This window comes from Salvia hispanica, chromosome 1, assembly GCF_029641045.1.
Source record: "Salvia hispanica isolate PSC_SH4W2 chromosome 1, Shi_PSC_v1, whole genome shotgun sequence".
Taxonomy (NCBI): Eukaryota; Viridiplantae; Streptophyta; class Magnoliopsida; order Lamiales; family Lamiaceae; genus Salvia; species Salvia hispanica.
Window position 1 is genome coordinate 33,690,155 of NC_142692.1, and position 23,415 is coordinate 33,713,569.

General features: G+C 39.0%; 2 protein-coding genes and 2 long non-coding RNA genes across 4 annotated transcripts; 1 reads left to right on the forward strand and 3 right to left on the reverse strand.

Annotated features, from left to right (window-relative positions):
- Positions 1 to 1,411: 1,411 nt before the first annotated feature.
- On the reverse strand, positions 1,412 to 3,688 carry LOC125219353 (uncharacterized). Its single transcript, XM_048121315.2, has 3 exons — positions 3,182 to 3,688; positions 2,446 to 2,793; positions 1,412 to 2,245 (listed from the first exon to the last, which is right to left on the reverse strand). The coding sequence occupies exons 1-3, from the start codon at positions 3,686 to 3,688 to the stop codon at positions 1,643 to 1,645; spliced, it is 1,458 nt and encodes a 485-aa protein (XP_047977272.2). The 3' UTR covers positions 1,412 to 1,642.
- Positions 3,689 to 13,850: 10,162 nt separating this feature from the next.
- LOC125224524 (cytochrome P450 81Q32-like) lies at positions 13,851 to 16,519 on the reverse strand. The gene is made up of 2 exons (XM_048127937.2): positions 15,490 to 16,519; positions 13,851 to 14,559 (listed from the first exon to the last, which is right to left on the reverse strand). The coding sequence occupies exons 1-2, from the start codon at positions 16,402 to 16,404 to the stop codon at positions 13,939 to 13,941; spliced, it is 1,536 nt and encodes a 511-aa protein (XP_047983894.2). The 5' UTR covers positions 16,405 to 16,519; the 3' UTR covers positions 13,851 to 13,938.
- Positions 16,520 to 19,972: 3,453 nt separating this feature from the next.
- LOC125198900 (uncharacterized) lies at positions 19,973 to 21,491 on the reverse strand. Its single transcript, XR_007172483.2, has 2 exons — positions 20,303 to 21,491; positions 19,973 to 20,216 (listed from the first exon to the last, which is right to left on the reverse strand). It is a non-coding gene; the product is annotated as an uncharacterized LOC125198900 (long non-coding RNA).
- Positions 21,492 to 21,879: 388 nt separating this feature from the next.
- LOC125218381 (uncharacterized) lies at positions 21,880 to 22,811 on the forward strand. Its single transcript, XR_007175946.2, has 2 exons — positions 21,880 to 22,119; positions 22,580 to 22,811. It is a non-coding gene; the product is annotated as an uncharacterized LOC125218381 (long non-coding RNA).
- The last annotated feature ends 604 nt before the right edge of the window (positions 22,812 to 23,415 follow it).

A 23,415-nucleotide genomic window follows, 5' to 3' on the forward strand; every position in this document is an offset into this window, starting at 1 on the left:
ATATATCCATGTCTAATAAAAGTTACTCCCTCTGTTCATATAAGACCTTATTTTACATTCTTTTTCTGGAAATGTGACGAAATCTATCGCTGCCTAGACAAGCATTCTGCATTCTGATGAATAAAGCAAGGTAATGGTTTCTACATGTCTCAGTCACTATGTCATTTGATACCATATATTACCATTTCCATATCATAGGAAATTGCAATCTGGTTTGAAATCACCCATCATGAGTCGTACGAACCTATGGATCAGGTTTCGTTTGAGATGGAGATACAAGGAACATTAGTTGACCATGCAGGTTGAGTAAATGATAAACAGTGATCTATAAATTGCACCCAAGCAGCTTATTATTTTCTACGAGAGGTCTGTCCTAATTCTTTGTTCATATAACAGCACTAATTAATCTCTAGTAAGTTGGCAAAGCAACGGACCACATACAGTTACTACCTTAATGTGCAGCAATTCAAAGCCGGGATGTGGAACACCGTGTACGATTCATGAAGTAGAAATAACTAGCAACGAAAGCGGAACGTCTTCAGACATTTAAATGCACGAAAAATCTAAACTTGACAGGCTTCACGAGCTTAATAGCATCATAACAAGTTGGATGAATGATGAAATTAAGAATTTTCATATATTTTTAGTATTTTTGAATTTTTTAGAATTTTCGTAAACAGTGAATTACTATCAGATGTTTTTATTTCGGTCCACTTTTAACACTTTATTTGATACTCCATTAAACATGATTTCTACCAGTAAGCGTGGACCATGTTTTAGTGTTTGCCCCAACTTAATTAATCAATTTTCATTACTGTACCAAACGATGTTAATATAATCATTGTAATTTGTTTATGACCAATAGATATATACTATTTTCTACTATTATATATTGTCAGTTGCTTAACACGTTTTTTGGGTATTAAAAATTAGCCTCAACCTTAATAATAAACTAGGTTCATTTAGTGTGTCGTCATTATCAAATTCAAATGTGTATCGTTGGTTTTAATAAAAAGGGCCATGCACTAGAGTAATGATGAGCCATCTCCACACTCAAACGCAATTAAATACTAGTATATGATTAGTGCTTGTATTATCATAATTAACTTGGAACTATCGATTTAGCCATACTCAAGCTTCTATATTTATCATTCTAGGCTTTTATTTGATTAATCTACACATATTAGTATTACTAACCATATTATTGTCAAATAGTTGATTGGGCGACAAGAAGGAACTAAAACATCATTTCCTCACAAATTTAAACATATCTGTAAAACTCCCTTTCTGCAGAAGCTCTCATTGCAATAATCATAACCCACCCAACCACGCTTAATCATCATCACTCCATATTTCCCACTCCTAGTTTTCCAATTCACACACACACTCCAAAACTCTTAACTCAAGCTCATCCAACATAAAGATAACAATTAAATTTAGACAAAAAGGGAACTTTTGCTAATTGTTGACATAGAGAACCAAAGACTCATTTCCAACATATATACAAATTAAACAGAATTTGGCTAAGTTTAGTTTCCCAACTTCACTACTTACCTCAGTTGATCAGCCTTCTATTTTCCAACTATGCTACTAATAATTTTCTTGAAATGGAAGAAGCTCTTCAATTGCTACTCACATGTCATCACACATCCATCCTCACCACAATGCCGTCGTGGGACCGCCCCAGCGCGGCCACCTTGGCCCTATACGCGGCCGCCCTCTTCGCCCTATCCTCCTGAGGCAGGTCGCACGCCTCGCTGATCGAACTGAACCTCAGCTCGGCGGGAGGAATGAAGCAGTCCATGGACAGCCCGGGCACGTTGAACGCCACCTCCTGGATCGTCCACGCCTCCTCCATCCTCGTCTTCGTGTGGCTCATGGCCGTCTCCCCGAACCTGAACAGGGTCACCACGGACCTCCCCGAGTGGGCGATCATGATCCCCTCGACCGGCCTGTAGTCGTCGAGGAACGAGTTGATGGTCGTCTCCCAGTACACGGCCTCGCCCCCGTTGGCCTGTATCCGCGTCAAGTGAGAGTCCTCCAAGTGCACGAGCAGCCCCGTCCGCTGGCTGAAGTACCCGAACAATACGTGTCGGATGATCTCCGCCGGCCCCTCGCTCCTCGCCTTGAGCGTGTGGGGGTCCGCACAGAGCTTCAGGATGAAGCAATCCTCACCGTCGATCTTCTTCTCACCCGTGCACCTCGAGTTCACGAACATGCTCGCTGTCGTCCTCGGATCAAGCCCCTACAAAATCCCAAATCGAGTTCAAAGACCTAACAGGAAAACTCATCCCAAAATCAAAAGATAAGATTCATTTAGGGCAGTTTGGCAGGGAAGATAAATAAACAAAACATGATTAAACAACACATTTTATGCCGTTTTTAGTCGTATAACTCCAAGATAGATGAATTATCAATCCTACCAAACTGCGGACATTCAAATACCTGGAGGGCGCGGCGGAGGGGGCGGACGGGCCCTTTGGCGGCGTGTGCGCCGAGCCAGGGGGTGTGGCGCCACACGAGCCTCCCGTTGCAGCCAGCGTGGACCTTGCTCCCTCCGAGGGCTAGCTCGACATACCACATGTCAGGGTTCATCTGCCACAGCACGAAGCTACCGGACTCGGCCGCCTTAGCGGAGTTCCGGCTCTTCAACACCTTCGTGGCCGTCTCTATATCAGATGTCAGCATCTTCACACTCCCCATTGCATAAGCATTCTGAACCGAGCTCTGCACCTTGTGGCCGCCCGATGCGGCCAGATACTGCTGTAGTATGTACTGTGCGGACGATGATTCCTGCATAAAATTTCCCATTTTATAAAAAAAAAAGAAGAGAAATTGGACATAATTCCAAACATTGGACCACAAATCCAGCATGTGCACAACCAAAAAATTAATTATCTCATGATCTTGATGAACAAACCAGCTGTCCATCAATCCAAGAAATGCGGTCTAATCTAAATTCTCAAACCTCAAACAGCATTTATTGCTCCAGTTCATCTCAGGAGCCCAAGCTCATTAATGGAGAATATTCATTATTCACACAAATACGAACACATTTAGTGAAGTTGATGAAGAATTGGATGATGCATCATAGATTCTCACCAATTTCTATTTAATCATCATAAAAATCGAGTCTTTACACCAAATTGGGATTTTCAAGAAGGGAAAGAGAGAGACTAACAATGGGGGTATCTTTGATGCAGAGGTGTGGGAGGGGTTCGTTGTTGCTAACGTGCACGGGGCCGAGCGGCGCACCCAAGACGCCGAGGAGAAGGCGCAGATCGGAGGCGGCGGAGGCGGAAGGGGCGCGGCAGAGCCAATTGGCCCACCGCTCGGATTTGGGGTCGGAGGAGTCCGGGCCCTCGCGCAAAGGGGAGAGGGCCTCGGGGGCGGGGCGGAAGCTGCCCGATCTGGACATGTATATGTCGGGCGGGCCGAGGCTGCTGGAGCGCCTGCGGCGGCGGAGGAGGCCCGAAGCGGAGGGGGAGGGGCTGCGGGAGCGGGAGCGGGCCGGGGAGAGGCCGCGGACGACTTCGTGCTTGAGAGCGGAGAAGAAGCCTTGCTTTCGGTCCATGGTGGCAGCAATGCAGAGGGAGATGGGATTGGCAGCTGCTGCCTCTGCTGCTGCTAGTGTGTATGTATAGTCAGGAAAAAGGAGAGAGAATGACGTTTGGAAGAAGCACAGCATTTTTCTTTTTTGTTTCACCCTTTTTATACAGTGTGACTAACAAACTGCAAACAGAGTAGTGAACAGTGACTTTTTTTTTTTTTTTTTTGCTTTTTCTTTCTTATTTCTTTTTCTTTGTCATTTTATATAAGTGAATGGCAAAATGCATGAAAAATCATAATTTCGAATTACATTTTCATTCGTCCAACTTTAAAATTAGCAGAAAAAACATTATAACTAAATTTATTTGTAATTATTAAATAGTAACAGTAATTTAACATAATTTATCTCGTCTAAGAAATGTTTCATTAAAATCATCACCTATATATTATACGAAGACGGTTTGATTTTCTGGACGTAAATCAAACTATATTATTTTTCTGGCTGGTTTTTGAGTGTGACAAAATTTGTTTATTTTCTGACATTTAAAATATTCACAAAGGTGGTTTTTTAAAGATTGATTTTTACTCTAAAACTCTAAATACAGTATTAAAAATTAAGACAAAATTATTAAAAGCTAAAAATTAAATTGCCAGAGACACAAAATTTAGATCAAATATGCGATTGAGTATCACACGTATACATAAAACGCGTATTCGCATTTTGATATACTAAAACTAATTACTATGTACAACGTCAAAACAATAATTAGAGATCATGCAAAAATAGTCATATTTAATCACTTAGATGATGAGGATAGACATCTTTAATTGATGTCGGATTTTATTTGTTTATACGCCACTTTAACCATCGTACTTTCACTAGTCACGATTTGTACATAATTAATGCAGAATTCATTGAATTCAGCTATCCAATTAATGTGAAAGCTGAAATCCTCAAACAAAAAGCATCAACAAAATGCTTTTTCAAGATATATAGGCCGAAATTTTGTTTAAATTACCATTTTGATTGAATAGTGATCAAAGTCATAATTATAAATCAAAGCTTGCAAATTAAATCGATTTATTACAACAATTTGCAATCATCAAATAACGAGACTAATTTTCGTTGAAATTTATAATCACATGGATGGCATAATTTTTTCATTTACGACTACGGTTTGTAACTCAATACTCTCATTGAATAACGCCAAAAATTAGTCTCGTGAGACAATCGCAAAATGCAGTATTATGATTTAATTGGCAACATATGAAATTATGGAATTGACTAAAAATCAACTAAGGAGTCATCTGGTTTGTCATATATACTTGTGCCTAAGAGCATCCTTAACGCACCTGGGCCGGACCGCAACTCGCGAGTTCCGGCCCGATTTCAGCATTGGAGGCACGAGCATCACGGCTCGGGACGGTTGCTTCCCTGGGCTGCTCCCGAGTCCCATCCCGGCCCGGCGTTATACGTGCCCGTGCCGCATCTCTTGTGTCCCGTCCCGACATTAATTGCGTTCGGGCCGGGCCGCAAGTCCCCACGATTTTTTTTTTTGTTTTTCTATTTATACACTTGATTTGCTCCATTATAATACTCTTCCCCATAAACTCACTCTCAATCCTCTAGTATTTCAACACTTTTTGAGTTCTATGGATTGGTTTAACAGCGACCAACGCCAGATGGACGATTTCGTCAACTCCTAGAACTGGCAATTGCCGCCGACACCCGATCCAAATGCAACGCCTAGTCGCGGGTTGCCTACCAATATGGACATGGAATCGCCAGTTAGCACTGATGAGTACGAGATCAGCGATATGGAGCCCACTCAAGGGAGGGGCAAGAGCAAGGGCAAGGTTGCCGATGAGGATGGGCTGAAAAAGTATAGTCCGCAAGAGACAATGTGGCTGGCCAAGAACTTTGTCGAAGTCTCCGAGGACGCTGTGATCGGCAACCAGCAAATCGGCAAAGCGTTCTGGCAGCGGATTGCAGAGAAGTACAACGCTGGTCGACCTGACGGCTCGTTCGAGCATACCTACGCAAGCATTGGGGTCGGGTCCAGGCGGAGATGAACAAGTGGAATGGCAAGTGGACTAACGTAGTCCGGATGTGGCTGAGCGGGCACGGCGAGATGGACCTTGTGGACAAGGCCAAGGCAGATTACTTCGCTGACGGGAAGAAGCACTTCAAGTACTTCGACGTTTGGAAGCTTGTCGAGAAGAGCCCGAAGTACACCGGTGGGGCAGAAGCGGCGGCGAAGAGAACCAAAGTTTCCGCCGCCGGACACTACACTTCGAGCGAAGGAGGTCCGCCAATCGACCTCAACATGACAGACGACGACTTCTTCCTCTCATCTCCTGGTACTCAAAGCCGTCCGATGGGCACAAAGGCGGCAAAGAGGAAAGCAAAGGGGAAGGCAACTGCAGCTACTCCGCTATGCCGCCGCCGCCGCCCAATCCTTCCCTGGACAAGATATCAGACTCTATGTCGGATATAAGTATTACGTTGCGGATGGGCCAGCTGACGGAGTTGACATCGAGGGATACCTCGACAATGTCGGAGTTCGAGCTCGAATTGCACCGTGAGATGATCGAATACCTTCGCGCACAAATGAAGAAAAAGTAGTTCTTTTTTCTAAGATTTCTAATTTTCTATTTTTAGGATTTGTAATTTTCTTTTTCTAGGATTTGTAATTTTCTATTTTCTGACTGAACAATGAATTTTCTCGGTTTTATTTGTTCATCGTATTCTATTTTACGAGTAAAATAGGCTATAGGTGTGAATAGTGCAAATGAATAGTTGTGGTCCGAGTTGTGGCCTGCGGGATTAATGGAGTTGTGGCCTAGGTCCTCAAATTTAGGGGAATGATGACGTGGAGGGGACTTGCGGACCAAATCCAGGTTGGGGTTAAGGATGCCCTAAGATCATGTCTATTTTTATTATCTCTTGTTTAATTACTTTGTTCTCAAAAGACTGGTCTATGATAATGTATCTTGTTCTGCCTTTACGATGTCAATATATATTGCATTGTAGTATATCGTGATTATTAATCTCATTTTCACTCATATTACTAATTTAATTATATTAAAAAAAATTATTTTTGTCTTATTCTATATTCTCTCCGTTTCATAGTAATGGAGATGAAACTTTTCGGCACGGAGATTAAGAAAAATTGTGTTAGGTGAGTTAAGTAAAGAGATAATAAAGTAGAGAGATGAAGAGAGAAAAAAGTAAGAGAGAGTAAAGTAGGTGTGAAAAAATGTGTTGATTTTTTTACTAAAAAGGGAAATGACTCTATTCTATGGAATGTACCAAAATAACAAAATGACTCTATTACTATGGAACGTACCAAAGTGGCAAAATGGCTCTATTACTATGGAACGGAGGGGGTATTATACTATCTCGCTATTATATTAACTAACTAATTAAACACCATCTAAAAATTAAGTAGTATGGTGTAGACTAAACAACATTTATTATCAAATTTATTTCCAAACTCACCACATGCCACATGGAGTAAAAATACATAAAAATAGCAGATGAAAAAGACTAAAGTCAAAGTCAACCGTTCCAATGAAGATTGAGATTCTCAAAAAAAAAAGAATCAGCTAAGATGTTAAATGCCAAAGAGGAAAAACGGAGCAAGATCACATGCTCGCATACTATATCCAACTCATTATTCCATTATCTGCAATGTATTCTATTTCGTTTAATAAAAAAGGCAAATTTGTGTAAATTGGGTAACTTACGTTATTGGATTATTAGTTACACTTACACTTGCATCTATCCAGTCGCTTTTAGAGAGCAACCAATGAGCAGTTAATTTTTTGAATTTTTTTGGTAATTATAATATTAAATTTACAAATTCCAATCATATGTAATTTAATTACTCCCTTAGTCAAAAAAAATAGTCTCGTTTGGAAATGACACGAATTTTAATCAAAGAAATTAGTAAAATAGAGAAAGAATAGGTAAAGTAAGAGAGGTATGGTGAAAAAGATGTAAAGTATGGAAAAAAAAGAATGATAAAATATGGGAGGAAAACTTTTCATTTCTAGAAATTAAATGAAGCTATTTTTTGTGGATATTCTAAAATAATAAAATGAGACTATTTTTCATGGATGGATGAAGCATTAAGTCACACCTTGATAGTGTACAATCAATTGATCTTAGCATTTCAATTAGTATCATTTGTCTATATTGTGTTATAAAATGCATTGTATTGTTATTTTGGTGGCTCCGTGCACTTCGTAAGTATATTTGAAATATCATCCAATAAAGTTATACTAAATATCATATTTAATGGTGATCATATTTGAAATCAAAGACACCACCTAACTAATCATGCATGATGCAAAATAAGTCAAAACAGATTTTGGTGGTGGTTGTAAAATAGAATAGTTTCTCCACACCGTTTTCAAAAGAAAAGTTTATTACTAAGAAATTCGTGTTTGACAACCAATAATCAAATCATAGTAGTGGTGTATAATACTTGATTAATAGTCATAGTTGTAACATTAAATAAAGAAACTCAATAAGAATATAAGAATTAAATTGAGAAGTACGTGAGAAATTCTTGTAGTGTATGCCGCGAATGGCGGGGGAATAATTTGCACCATTGTTTTCTTTGGCGTTTTTTTTTAATATTTATTTTGGATAATTGAAGTTTCATCTCTGAATTAGAATGTACCCAACTATGTATAATTAGAATTAAGAGTAAAGGCCAAAGCTGGTCCTGAACACATGATCATTTTACGATTTAGGTTCTAAATTTTATTTTTTGGATTTTTTGGTCCTGCACATTTCAAATCGAATCACCTTTGGTCATCCGTCAATAGTTTCGTTAATTTTATAACAGTCAACGGGTTTAACTCAATTTTGACCAAATTAGACTTTTAATTCTTTTAAGTCACTAATTAATTCCCTAATTTATTTGAAGCAAAAAAAAGAAGAAGAAGAAGAAGAAGAAGAAGAAGAAGAAGAAGAAGAAGAAGAAGAAGAAGAAGAAGAAGAAGAAGAAGAAGAAGAAGAAGAAGAAGCTGATTTTTAAGTCACTAATTAATTCCCTAATTTATTTGAAGAAAAGAGAAAGAAGAAGAAGAAGAAGCAACTCATCACATCAGCCATGGCATTTGAGCAGCAAGACCACCTCTCCCAGGAAATGCCCCTTTACTCCGACCACAACCACCCCTCCGCTGGTATCAAGATTAAAAATGATTCCTTATACATTTCTACGGTGCCTTCGCACTTGCAGTTGAGTGAAGTATATTGGGATAGAGAGGGTATTCAAGTTTCTAATTACTTCGGCCCATGCCAACTGCTATTCAATAATTGTATGGGAAAATTAATTATTAATTTCGGAAATAATAAAACGCCAAATGCATTTAACGGTAAACAATTGTATCTGTAGGGATCAGATTAGGTACGGATTCACTATTTACCAATACCTTTTTGTTCTTCATTAGGAGAGCTCAGTCAAACTCTAATCACGCGACTGGTTTTGTTGAGTTATCAAGATTACAACCAAATAACTATCAACTATTACAACTATAGTCAATATGCTAATCTAGGGTTCCTGATGTATCAACAAAGTCTCCTAAGAACCTGCACACTGAACACACAAGTCAGTAACACAAGTCTCCTAGGATGGCATGCTTTTTTAGAATACTCAGGCCTTTAGCACTCATGTGACCTAGCCTATTATGCCACAACATGGTTTTATCAGATTTAACAACATTGGCAAAAGCTTTTTCACATGTGAGAGGCACAGCAGTACAGACATATAAACCACATTTCTTTTTAGCTTTGAAAAGGCACATAGATCCTTTGCAAATTTTCATACAGCCTTCCCCCCACTTTCCCCCCATACCCTCATTTTCAAGAGCAGTACAAGACATCAAGTTATAGCACAGATCTGGAACATATCTAACATCCTTTAAGTTGAGCACATAACCATTTTCAAACTTCAAACACACATTGCCAATACCAAGAATTTCACATTTCTTGTCATCAGCCATTGACACAAAAGTTTTAGTTACAGGTTTCAGCTCAGAGAACACTTCCTTGAAAAGACTCACATGATAAGTACATCCAGAATCACATAGTCAATCATTAGAGGTAAAGGGGCAGGCAGGAGAAGCATTCACAAATTGCAGATCATGCACCATGAAGACAAAATCATTCACATTATCATAAGTAGCCACATTAACAAAGGTTTCAACCTGGGTATTGTTGTTGGGAAACTTATTCTTCTTAGGCTTAGTGCAATCTTTCTTATAGTGCCCAACTTCACCACAGTTGAAACACTTCCTATAGGTTTTAGGATCCCTACTTCTAGACCTAGACCTAAACTTCTTTCTAGAGTTTGAGCCATTACCAGAACCTCCATTGGGCTCATTGCCCCCTCTAGATTTAGATCTACCTTTGACATTTAAAACTTTGTTATAAGCATTCTTATCAGCAACTCTCTCCCTAAGCTCAAGTTCTTTAGATTTCAGGGAGCTAATAATAAGGTCTAGAGGAGCAGAATCTCTACCATACTTAATGGCAGCCTTAACGTCACTATAGGAATCAGGTATGCCATTCATCAGAGCTATGCTAGTGTATTCATCTATTGTTTTATCATCTGATCTCTTAATGTCCTGAACAAGCTTCTGAAACCTATCTACATTGTCATCCATATCTTTAGCAAGATCAAGCTTAAATTTAAACAACTTTTCAAGCAGATACATTCTTGAAGACATTGAGGTTTCAGTATACAGAGTATCAAGCAATTTTCACATTTCAACAGCAGATTCCTCATGATCAACTTTCCTAATCACAGAATCAGACAAATTTAACACAATAGTAGCCCTAGCCAGATCATTCATTTCATCAATTTTATCCTAAGTAGTATCCTCAGGTAAAGTACCATCAACAACTTTGAACACTTTTTGTTGAATTAAAACACATTTCATTTTCTATTTCCAAATAGCAAAATCATTTTTACCATTATAAAGAACCAGACCAACAGGTTGAGCCATTTTTCCAAGAACACAGGAAGCAAGACAGAAACACAGAGCCTTACAAAACTGGGAACGCAGAGACATACACAAGCAACACAAGGACAAACACACAGCTTTCACACAACAGAGAGGACCTCAAATCCTTGACTGTCACGAGCAAGACTGGCCAAGCCTATCCCAGCTCGCAATCACTCACTACTGGAGGGCGCAGGGGGTCACTTGGGCAGTGCAAGATGCTTGGTGGTCAAGTAAAATGAGATCACAAGATCACAGAGAAACAAGAACCAACGGAAGCAACACATAACAGAGAGCACTGAAAGTCCTAAGTCTTTGCCAGAGACTGTCTACCAGAAAACAAGAGCCCAAGCCTATATTTGGCACTAAACAAAAAAGAATAAAACCAGAAGATGCAGCCAATTTACCAGAGCGAATCCCCTCTCGAAGGAGGATTCCACTTGCCCACTTGCGACTTGGCGTGCCGACCTATTCCCCCCGTGGCTCTGATACCACTGTAGGGATCAGATTAGGTACAGATTGACTATTTACCAAGACCTCTTTGTTCTTCATAAGGAGAGCTCAGTCAAACTCTAACCACGCGACTGATTTTGTTGAGTTATCAAGATTACAACCAAAGAACTATCAACTATTACAACTATAGTCAATATGCTAATCTAGGGTTCTTGATGTATCAACAAAATCTCCTAAGAACCTGCACATTGAACACACAAGTCAGTAACACCAAACAAGATCCTCTTGGATCTATAAAGATAAGGGCAAGTTAAACAAAAGAACAAGAGATAACATAATAGATCAAAAGATGGCTCAGGACCCCGCCAATAACCAGATCTATTCAACCAGAAACCAGTTCAAGGGAGCACCGTTGAATCTGACTAGAGATCAATCTCTCACTGCAGAAAACAACAACCCACGACTCAACCACACGGTATATGGAAGCACCGAACACAATCTCACGCAAGAAACCTCACACACCAAACCCTAGTTCTTCACAACACTCAGCAACCGAAGCAGTTGCCTTCACCACCACTCACACTTGTTCAATCACTGAAGAAACCGTGAGAGATCACCCAAGAATGGTGGAAGATCCATCGGAGAAGAAAGGGAAGACAGAGAGAGAGATTTAGGTCTGCAGAAAGAAGAGAGAGAGAGAGTTCGATAGAATGAGAGACTCAAGAGTCTCTCCACTCACATAACTAACACACTCCACAATCCAACGGCTCAGGGTCGTGATCCGAGTGAGAGTGCACGTGGCAGCATCTGGAGCAAGAGGTAAGTCATTTGGGCTCAACTCAAATCAATAACACATGGGCCAAATAAATAATCATCCCAAATAGAAAGTCCATCAATATCCAACAGTATCAAATACTACTACAATACAAACTCAACTCAAATTGATAAAATTTCTAGGCCTTGTCGTCGTCGGGGATGGAGCGGAAGAGGGCGGAGGGGTGGTTGTGATCGGAGTAGAGGGGCATTTCTTGGGAGAGGTGGTCCTGCTGCTCAAATGTCATGGCTGATGTGATGAGCTTCTCTTCTATTTCTTCTTCTTCTTTCTCTCTCTCTTCTTTCTCTTTGCTTCAAATAATTAGGGAATTAATTAGTGACTTAAAAATCAGAATTAAAAGTCTAATTTGGTCAAAATTGGATTAAACCCGTTGACTGTTATAAAATTAACGGAATTATTGACAGAGGACCAAATGTGATCTGATTTGAAATGTGCAGGACCAAAAAATCCAAAAGATAAAGTTTATGACCAAAATCTTAAAATGTCCATATATTCAAGACCAGTTTTGGCCTTTACTCTAGAATTAATTGTTGAACTATCCACCTTTTAGTGAAAATATATGGTACATAAGTAACGTTTAAGAACTCAAATTATCCTAACACTTCAAAAAATGTCTTGAAATTTAATTCTCACTTATGTATACATAACCTTTCTCATCAAAATTTACTACTACTTTCTTTGTTCACGCCTAATTGATCCATTTTCAGCTGAATCGAGAATAGTAACAAAATGTCTCCAAATTTGATTTTCAGTATATAATTCGTCTTTCATTTAATCTATATTCAATATAGAAATCGTCTTTCATTTAATTTACTATAATACAGATTTCATCTTCTTTTTAATTTCGATCATCCAAATGGTACATTCAATTAACAATAAACAATAAACAATTTTGGTTAAATATTAAAAGGCGAATGCAGTTTAACACGTCTCTTCAGTAATTAAATAAATTGTAGGAAATATGGATATGGGTGGACATGTATTTGAGCATTGATATTTCCTTTTCATCGAGTGACAATTCGTAGTAGAATTTTGTACTTACATTTGTCAATATCAAATATAAAAAATACTACTACCTCCGTCCACGAAAATTTGTCCCATTTTTCCATTTTCGTCCGTCCCCAAAAATTTGTCCCATTTCACTTTTACCATTTTTGGTAGTGGACCTCATATTCCACTAACTCATTCCTACTCACATTTTATTATAAAACTAATATATAAAAGTAGGACGCACAATTCACTAACTTTTTCAACTCACTTTCCATTATATTTCTTAAAACTCGTGTCCGGTCAAACCAGGACGAATTTTCGTGGACGGAGGTAGTATAACAATCGGCTACCCAGAGTACTACTATAAGTTCATTTACAATCATTAAATTTTATATATAGCCCATTAATTTTTTTCTCAGTATAGCCATCCTATTTAAAAATCATAAATATGTTACTTTTCTATTTAAATTTTGCTTTGGGGGGCTATATCATATACCAAGATTTTAATTTGGATTTACAAGAATATTTTATTGCATCCGGTATAATTTATTATTATTTGTTATATTGGCATATAAATGACAAAAAGAGAGCTATATGGAGTATAAAATTAACCTTAATTTTGTAGAGTTTTGTCAATGGGGATGGATGGAGAATGACCCATTGATGGTCCAAACGAAGTCAAGCAGTGGGCTTCTACTTTCAGTTTCCTCAATGGGCTCAAGGCCCATTAAGTAAAATCCAAAATACTAGACTATTAAGTCTATAATCATTTTAAATTGATCATGGTTATTATTGGTTAATAATCTTAGAATTTGGAAACTAGTTTTCGATTATCCGATTTCATGAATTGAGAGTGACTATCCATATTTTTAAGTATTACGACCTTACTTGAACATGATCACTTCTATAGGCTCATAGCTTTGTAACATTATGGTATTTGCATGTGTTGGCTATGCGACAGAGTTGCTGATATCCAGACCAAAGATCAAGTTCGAGTCCATCATAGTCCTTTAAAATTTATATTTATTTGGCAATCAGAATATTACTTACAACTCACACATACAAACTTTAGACGTTTTGTCCTTCCACATTCATATACTAGCCAGAAGCCCGGCCGCTACAGGCCGGGCTCTGCAATACGCCATCAACGGCGTCGCCCTCGGCATCGACAACCCAACCCCCTCGCTCATATCAATGAGCTCCTCGCCGGGCCTCTCCCAATCAAAGCACTGAATAAGCGTCCCCAGCCCGAGCCCCACCATGCGCACAGCGAGGGGCTCACCGGGGCAGCCGCGCCTGCCGGCGCCAAACGGCATCAGCCTGAAGCCGTCTCGGTAGCCGTCGAGCTTCTCGAACCGCTCGGGCCTGAACTCGCGCGGCCGGTCCCAGTTCTTGGGGTCGTTGTGCATGGCCCACGCGTTCACCAGCAGCATCGTGCCGGAGGGGACGCGGTAGCCTCCGACGACGCACTCGGCGGAGGACTCGTGGGGGATCAGCAGCGGCCCGGCCGGGAACATTCGCAGCGTCTCGTTGATGATGCACCGGAGGTATGGGAGGTTGGCGATGTCGGCCTCGTCAAAGAGGCGGTCGTGGCCGACCCGGTCGTCGATCTCGTCCCGGGCCTTGCGGAGGTCGTCGGGGTGGTTGAGGAGGAGAGAAAGAGCCCATTCCATCGTTCCGGCGGAAGTGTCGGTGCCGGCGATTAGCATCACCTGAACACAAGATTAAGAGTCCATATAATTTTAATTTTAATAAATCTATGAAGTTAATTTTAATTATTTGGACAATCATACTTCAATTTTACACTCTAGACGGAAATGTTGACATGACTATAATTTAAGTACTCCACTATTTCCCTTTTACTATTATTCAAACCCTTGGACTTGTTTTTCCTACGGTAGGTCCTGCCAACTTTGACTAGAACCAAACAATTAATTTGAGCAGTTGAATTAACTTTGAATCCAGAAAACGTTTATCGTGTTGGGATTAGACAAAAAGGGTTGGGCAAGACGAAGCTGTGACACGTGGCATATAGAAAGCCTGAATTCAAAGCGAAAATCGGCAAACAATATTTATAAAAAAAATATAAATATTGATATTTGCAATTTTAAAAAGATACTCCCCCCTTAGTCCGTACCATGTTAATAGAGTCATTTTTTCTATTTTAAGAAGTTCCAAATTAATAAAGTCATTTTAGTTTTATCTAAAAGTAATTCATGTTTTTACTTTATTCTCTGACTTTATTTTTTCTTATTTTTTTCACTATCTTTTCAACACACTATTCTTAAATTCCGTGTCAAAAAAAATATTTTTATTAACAAGGAACGGAGGAAGTATCACTCAGAGTGAATCATCTCAAAAGCTAAAACGTACTCCTGTGTCACTTTCAATAGAACCAAGGAAATAAAAATTTTCCCGGATGGAAGAGTCCGATCTGCACGGACCCACCTCCATCTACCAGTGACATGAGGCATGTGCTACATGTATCATTGCACATTAAAGTTTTTGCATTTATTATGATTCAACCACTCAAATATGATTAAATTCATTCAAGCTCTCAATATGTGTTAGAAGAGTTCATAAGTACAGTATATAAAAAATCAAATAAATCAGATTAAAATGATGGTAGTAGAATTAATTACCAGCATTAAGCTCCTAATAATGGCATCCGTATAATACTCAGGCTCCTTCTCCTGCAACGCCAGCAACATTTCAATCATCGTCTTCATCCTCCCCTCCTCCCCATCTCTGTAGTTCCTAAACTTCCTCTTCCTCTCCTCCACCAGCTCCTGCATAAACACATTCCTCTTCCTCTGCAGCTCCACCATCGCCTTCTCCACCCCTCCCACCCCAAGCCACCTCACCACCGGCACGAAATCCCCCACGCTCGACGCCGCCAGCCGCAGCGACTCCGCCACGATCTCCTTGAACCGCCGCGCCTCCTCCGCCCCCTCCACCTTCTCCCCGTAGTACCTCTTCCCGGCGATCATCCGCATCATCACGTTCATCGTCAGCTCCGTGAACGCCGCCTTCATGTCCACGGGGGCCGAGGCTCGGGACAGGGCCCGAGCCAAGGCCCGCACCTCGTCCGCCCGGATGCCGTGCAGGAGGTGCAGGCGGTGGGTGGAGAGGACCTCGATGGAGGCCACCTTGCGGAGGTTGCGCCAGTGGTCGCCGTAGGAGGTCCAGGCGAGGGAGGTGTAGTTGTAGCCGATGTGTTTTCCCGCGAGGAGGCGGGGGCGGTTGGCGAAGACGACGTCGTTTTTGGAGAGGCAGTCCTCGGCTGCGGACGGGGAGGAGACGACGAGGACGGGGCGGGAGCCCAAGTGGAGGAGGACGACGGGGCCGTGGCGGGCGGAGATGGCGGCCAGGGAGCGGTAGAGGGGCTTTTTGAGGAGGGGGAGGTGGCCGAGGAGGGGGAGGGAGAGGAGAGGGGTGGGGGGGAGGTTTTGGAGCTTGTGGAGGAAGTGTTTTGTGAGGATGTAGAGGGCATATATGAGTGGGAGATATATGAGATTTAGTGTTTCCATTTTGGAAGTGAGATGGGATTCAATCATCTTTCTGGGTGGGGATTTAGGTATTTATTTTGGTTGGATGTGTGGGAGCTCACAATCAATAGTGTGTGTATAACTGATCATGATCCTCTCGAGGAACACCATCACTATATTAATGTGGCCTAACGATACTCGGTGATGTATAAGAGGCTAAAGATATCGTATTTGAGTCCATCGTGGTGTAATCTTCAAATTTATACTAGTATTCATTTGCCTATAATTTTTTTTTTACTATTATGTGATAACATCAATTACTCTGTAGTGTGTATCTCTATGGTCGCTACATATATAGTTGATGTGGTACGTCGTATGCCTCACCAAATCCAACATCACCAAAATATGGTTGAGCGGTCTTCGTATTTTTGAATAAGTTAGTAGTACTTACGCTTGACATATCAAATTAATAAACAAAAGAAAGAAATGAGTGTGTTAATTTCACAATAAAATTAAGGATAGTAATTACAAATGCTATGTTAAAATTACAAAATGGATGAACATTTGTATACTACTACTATGTAGTACTCCCTCTATCTGCGATTTTAAAGTCACACTTTATCATTTTTAGATATCCGTAATTTAAAATCTCATTTGCTTTTTTTTCATTTTAGGTATGTAAACCCACCATTCAACTAAATCATTACTCTCACATTCTAGTATAAAACAAATACTACTATATAAAAGTGCGGTCCACATTTTATTAACTCTTTTTCTTATTTTTTTTCACAAACAAATAATTTTTAAAACTCATGACGAGTCAAAATAAGACTATAAATGTTGGCAGGAAGGAGTAGCATTTAGTAGCTTTTGATCAATACTAGTATACTACCCATCGTATATATTCACAATGTAGGTCTTTGTAATTTGAACCTTACCATACATATTAATAATCATAATTAATGATGGAAAAATATACATACGAGAAGTGCCAAAAAGACTTGCGTTATGAATGGAGTGGACTGTGGAGCACTAAATTATCACTTAAATACGCTAGAAAAATGTGATCTTGCTTACCCATACAATAAGCAAAGATAAATAAAAGTCGAAGCCACCTATGTTGACTAAGGAAAAGACAAAGACTCATTACGTTATTTTAGCTGCCAACTAAATCTCTTATATTTTAAGTTTATCGGTATTTAAATTATTTTTATGCAAATTAAATATAATGTTTATCAAGTAATCATGCAATAATCTAGGTATTACGCCAAATAACTTTAATCTGTGAAATACTCATAAATAATTCATGACGTACACAAAATTACTATTACTAGTATGTATAATCGGTTTCTAAAATTTAAGGTGACAAATGAAAATTAGGGGTGGGTCGAATATCGAAAACGCTGTATCGTGTATCGTATCGAAAATATCGATATGAAATAATTTCATATCATTATCGTATCGAAAGTTTCGATATATCGAACTTTCGATATAAAAAAATTTCATATCGTTATCGTATTGATATTTCGATATATCGAACCGAAATTCGATATATCGTTAAATATCGATATATATCAAAAATATCGATATATCGAAAATTTTCGAAATATATCGTATTTTCGATATAAAACGATATATCGCGATATAAGGAAATTTATATCGTTATCGTATCGAAAACTTACGATACGATATCGTATCGTATCGAAAATTTCAATATATCAAAAATTCGATAATTTTTCGATATTTTTCGATACAATACGAGTGATATATCATTTTTTCGGTATTTTTCCCCAGCCCTAATAAAAATGGTGGTCGTGGTCTAACTAGAGTCAATTACGTTTTCTAGAAAGTGTGTAAATTTCTTCTATATTCTTAAAATTCTTTGCTTTTGTCTTGGTAATGTTCGAATATTGAACCACTTCAACTTTTCTTCACTTCATGGAATCAAGAAATTCTTCTAGATGGCTTTTATATGTATAAATAATAGTCTTATACTATGTAATCCTATCTTTTAGTATCGAACTTCGTATCGAATTATGCATATCAAGTCCGAATAATTTTATATTTCGAGCTTCTGGAAAATGGTTAACCAAAAACATGATTTTGTAACAAGCATGATATACATATAGCCAAAAAGAACCCGTGTATTTTTTATTTTTGAGAAAACGATCAAACCATCAAAGTGAGGAGCAAAACATTTAACGGCAAAATAAAGCAACACCAACAACATAAACAAAGCAAAAGCCTAAATCAAAATAAATTTAAAGTCAAACAACAATATAGACAATAAAGTTAAAATCATAGTAACTACTACATCACCTCAAGTTGGCATCCTCATGTAGATATATCCATCCTCATCGAACCGATATAGTACAAACAACTATTATACCAACCGAGACTAGTTGATAAAGAAATGAGAATACACCGTTCATGTTTTGTCTTTGAAACCTAACTTACCATTTCTCGAAACCTATAATTTATTCTCGCTTCAATCATTATTGACTTATTGTTACTATTTACTGTTGCGTATATTCTTCATTCAGTTGGCTTTGTGTTTCAAGGGGCAGTTTGAGCACCAAATTCTAGTTCACAATTCACCAACCAAACTGCCACCTAATTTATTTCTTCATAAAATTCATGTTTGATTAAAATCCTTAAATTGTCTGATAGGGGTTAAGTTTCCTATCGAGGTTTGTAGAGTACGCGAAGATTGAACGTAGCAAAAGTGATAATTCCCTAATTGAAGTTCTAGCAAAAGTGATAATTCCCTAATGATGAAAAATACCATAGAATTTTATTATTTATAGAATTCTAAACCCTGAAACTTATCTTGTTAGTCAAGATAGATAATTAAATAAAAGCTTACCAAAAATATAGAAAATAATCAAAGATATGCTAAATAGGAAAATATATGCCAGTGTTGATTGTTGAGGAGAATGTGTAATCCCTATCATTGTCATTTTATTTTAAATATTTAAAATTTTCGGAGTTTGAAAGTGATAAAGACTTATTTCCAACCGAGAAAAGCAATATGTATTTACTAATAGTAAGTTATAACGACAAACGTATTTTAGAAATAAATTATTTGAACATGTTCATTTGGGGTCATTTAAATGGTGAAAACTTTAACCTTTTTTTTAAAAAAAGAATAAAACCCTGTTAAAAGAGAGTTTCAGACACTAAAAAAAATCGCCAATTAGTGGCGGAAATCAGCGGCGGAAATATTCCGCCGGTAATACTGGCGGAATAGTGGCGGATTTTCCGCTGGAAATGTTAGTGGCGGAATTCCCACGGATCAGTGGCGGATTTTAATATGCCCACAGTTGTGGCGGATTAATTCCGCCACTACGAATAATTTATTTAATAAAATATACAATATATTATAAAAATAAAATTTAGTTGCGGATTTTCCGCCACTGCTATAGTGGCGGTTTATGTTCCGCCACAGTTTTTGTAATACCCACTATTTTATTACCTTTTTTCTTCAAGTTTAATGTCGAACTAGAAATGTTTGTTACTTCAAATTACTTTCGAATTAGAAATATTAGTCGATGACTTTGCTTGTTTGCTAATTTGAAGGTTGTCTATTAGGCTAAAATAAATTCGTATATATGTATTAAATTAAATATAATAAACGTCAAGAAAGAATACGAGGTTACTTTGCTGATCCAGAAAGTTCGAATACACATCAAGCTACTCTCTAGTTACAAAATAATTTACACACGTGTTGATGAGAAAGAATTTAAAGAATACAAATATGCAAATGTTGGGCCTCTCTTCTTAAGCCCGAGCCACACCTTGCGCAGCCCGAGAGTTTGGCCCGTCGGCCCGAAGGTCAGCCCAAATAACAGCCCAATAACTCTTTCTCCTATGGGTACAACCTGCAATGTATAGACAAAAACAAATAAATATTGTAAGGTATATTTTTTTCAACATCAAACCAAGCAAGGGAAGAAGGCATCCTCACTTTATCAAAGGAAGTCAAAATGATCCCAAAATGGCAGCTGCACCAAATCTGCCTGAATCAAGCAACCACCTGCACCCCTACATGTCCAAACAAGTGATATTATGAAGGGAGTACTTGTGCTTCAAGAAAGAGACGAATGTATTAATTAAAAGCTTAGTGAAGATCTTAAAAAGAAGGATTTGCTGCAAGAAGAGAACAAGTAATACAACAGCTCCATTAAATTCTCACGAGTACACATTCTGCTATAAATTCCCCTCCACACCACCCTTGAACACTCTCCTACACACCTTCAAATTTTTCCAGCAACACAGCAAGTTTGAGTGGAAGAAAGATGAGGTTTTAAGAGCTGAATTCTCAAAGCAGCCGCAGCTTCAATAGGTAATTGCCTCAACACCCAACATCATGCTTTACATCATATAAACCAACCCCAATAGATAGTCAAGAACTTAGAACCATAGATGCTCAAGAATCAAAATGCGAACTTAGCAATATCAGCACAGTAGGTCTCATGTGCAAGTTAAGACATCAAGGCCTCATCAATTTAGTTGCTGCCCTAAGCTTCATAATTAGTGATCTTTTGCATCAAAGCCAATGACTAATTGCAAAATATTAAGCTCATCCTAGTGACTAAGAACACCCAAGATGTTGAATCGAGCATCAACCGAGAACTCCAGATTTACGGAATAATTAAAGGGGTTAGGGGAAAGGGACTTATCTTAGACGACGGACTGCCCGGCATGGAGAAAACGCCGGCGTGAGGCCAACGGCGGAGACAAGCGGCGCTGCTCGCCGAGGCTGACGGCGTAGGCGCGATGGCGACCCCGGAACTTCCACGCGCGACGGAGAAAGAGACGGAAGAAGAAAGGCGACGCCTTTCCCTTGTCGGCAACTTCACCGGGGAAGAACGAAACGAGAGGAGGGAGTAGACGCTGCTCGCTTCTTCAATTTAGGAAATATACGAATTTGGGGAAAGTGTGCGAATCGGAGAAGGGAGGCGGAGCCGCTGTCGCTCCGGCGACGCAGTAGGCGGCAGCCCTGCTCGTCGGACAGCCGAGGACGAGCGGCGACCGCGAGGCGGCGGTGGCGGATGGCGGCGATTTCCGCCAGAGAGAAGAGAGAGAGTTGGATTAGGTTTTGTGATGGATTTGGGAATTTTGTGAAAATGAGAGAGAGAAGGGCCGATAGATTAGGGAAGACAGTAGTGGGCTTCATCTTTTTTTTTTTAGTTGTTGGGCCTCTAGTAACTAAAAGGATGGGCTAGTGATATAAGTTTTAAGTTGTGCCCTTGTAAAGAAAATTTAAAAGTATGGGCTAAGAAATTAAATAGAGAATTGGGTTGCTATAGAGTTTAATTATGGAGTTGGGCCATCAATTAAAATAAAAGAATAGGCTAAGAATTTAATTAATAGCCCGCATTTTATCTCCACGAGGATAAGTCGTTTTTCTTCCGGAATTTTAGTACGAGTGCTCAAATAATTAATTTTAAGAGACTACAATACGCTAACAATGAATAGACCTCGAGCTTATTTTAGTATGTTTAAATAAATGGCATGGGAGGTAGCACCCTCTAGTTAAGTGAATAATTTTTCTAATTTAATTAAATCTACTGATTTAATTAATACTCAAGAATTTTAGAACTCTTCTAGAAAATTTAGAGAAAGAATAAAATGATCATCGCACTTAGGATGCATTCATGTTTAAGCTTAATGGATATCTCAAAAATCTAATTAAGTATCTTTTTATTTCCTAAAGGGACGTCTTCGAACGTCATCTAAGACCAAGTTAAGGAAATTTCGGAAGGAGCTTTAGCTTTTGAGGTGGGCATTCTTTTAAAACGTGTTTTTAGTATGAAAATGTGATTCTTTGCTCAAGTATGTTGTCATGCCATGTTTTGTTTTATGATTACCTATCTGCTTGGCTATGCCAATTTAAGTTTAAATCGAATTCGGGTCCCAGTAGGGCCGCAAACCCTACTCGGACTAGTGTACACATAAGGGGACCGTGAGCTAATAAAAGGGGTTGGCCGGTCCAGTGACCGTCGTGGAATGTGGCCACATTCCCGGTTCACACAAGGTTCAGATATGGTATATCTATGTTACGTGATTGCGCAATCAAAATCTTTACTAAAGGAAAAGTATTTAGTGACTCGGGTCCTTTAAGTAAAACCCCGTGATCACTCAACTGTGGCATTGACAATTAAAGATAGAACCATTTTTGGCAATGTGCCCACTAAGTATATCAAATACTCAGCCCTGCATGTTATTTTCAAATGTGCAGGTTGAACGTGGACGAGCAGGCGAAGGTGTTGGGACAAGCATATTAAATAAGTAGTTAGGTAGCCCAAAGTAGCATGTCTTCATACGTGCTATTTTGTCTTGGACTCTTCCGCTGCAAAACTTAGAATTATGTACTAGCAAGCTTTGAACTTAGTCTTGTTACTCTGATCACGTTTTGACTATGTACCCATATGCCTTTGATACTTTTGATTTGAGTGATTTCATCCTTTTTATGTTGTCCCTTGATTATTGAGAATTGTTTAGTCACGAAATAGCTACGCTCACTAGCACTAGGGAGTTGTGGTCGTGACAGTTTTAGGACTCTTAATTAAAATTAAATTAATTAGGGCACACTTAACTTACGCATTTCATTCTATTACTCTTGTGCGAATTCTCCTTGTGCCGCCGTTCGCCGCTCCAGCCGCCACCGTTCGCCGTCGTCCGCTCACCATCAACAACTACCGCCGTTGCCACCAGGTAAGCAAAGTTATACGACTTTGTCATGGCATAGTGAACTAAGAGTTTCGTGGTAGTAGCAGATACCATCTTCGTAGTTGTGGCATAAAGGGCTTCTCAATCGTGAAACCATTCTACTTGTACTTTTAAGTTTTAAACTAATTTATACTAGGAGTTTCTAAGTGGCTGCTGAGATGGTGAAACCATTCTAATATGCATGAACCCATGAAAAAGTGAAGAAAATGCATAAAAAACAACCATGGCAGGAGTATTGAGTAATAGGCACTAGCATTATAGGAGTATTGAGTAATAGGTAGTATTATAATACTAGTATTGAGTACTAGGTAGTATTATAATATTAAGTATTATTTCACCTAGATA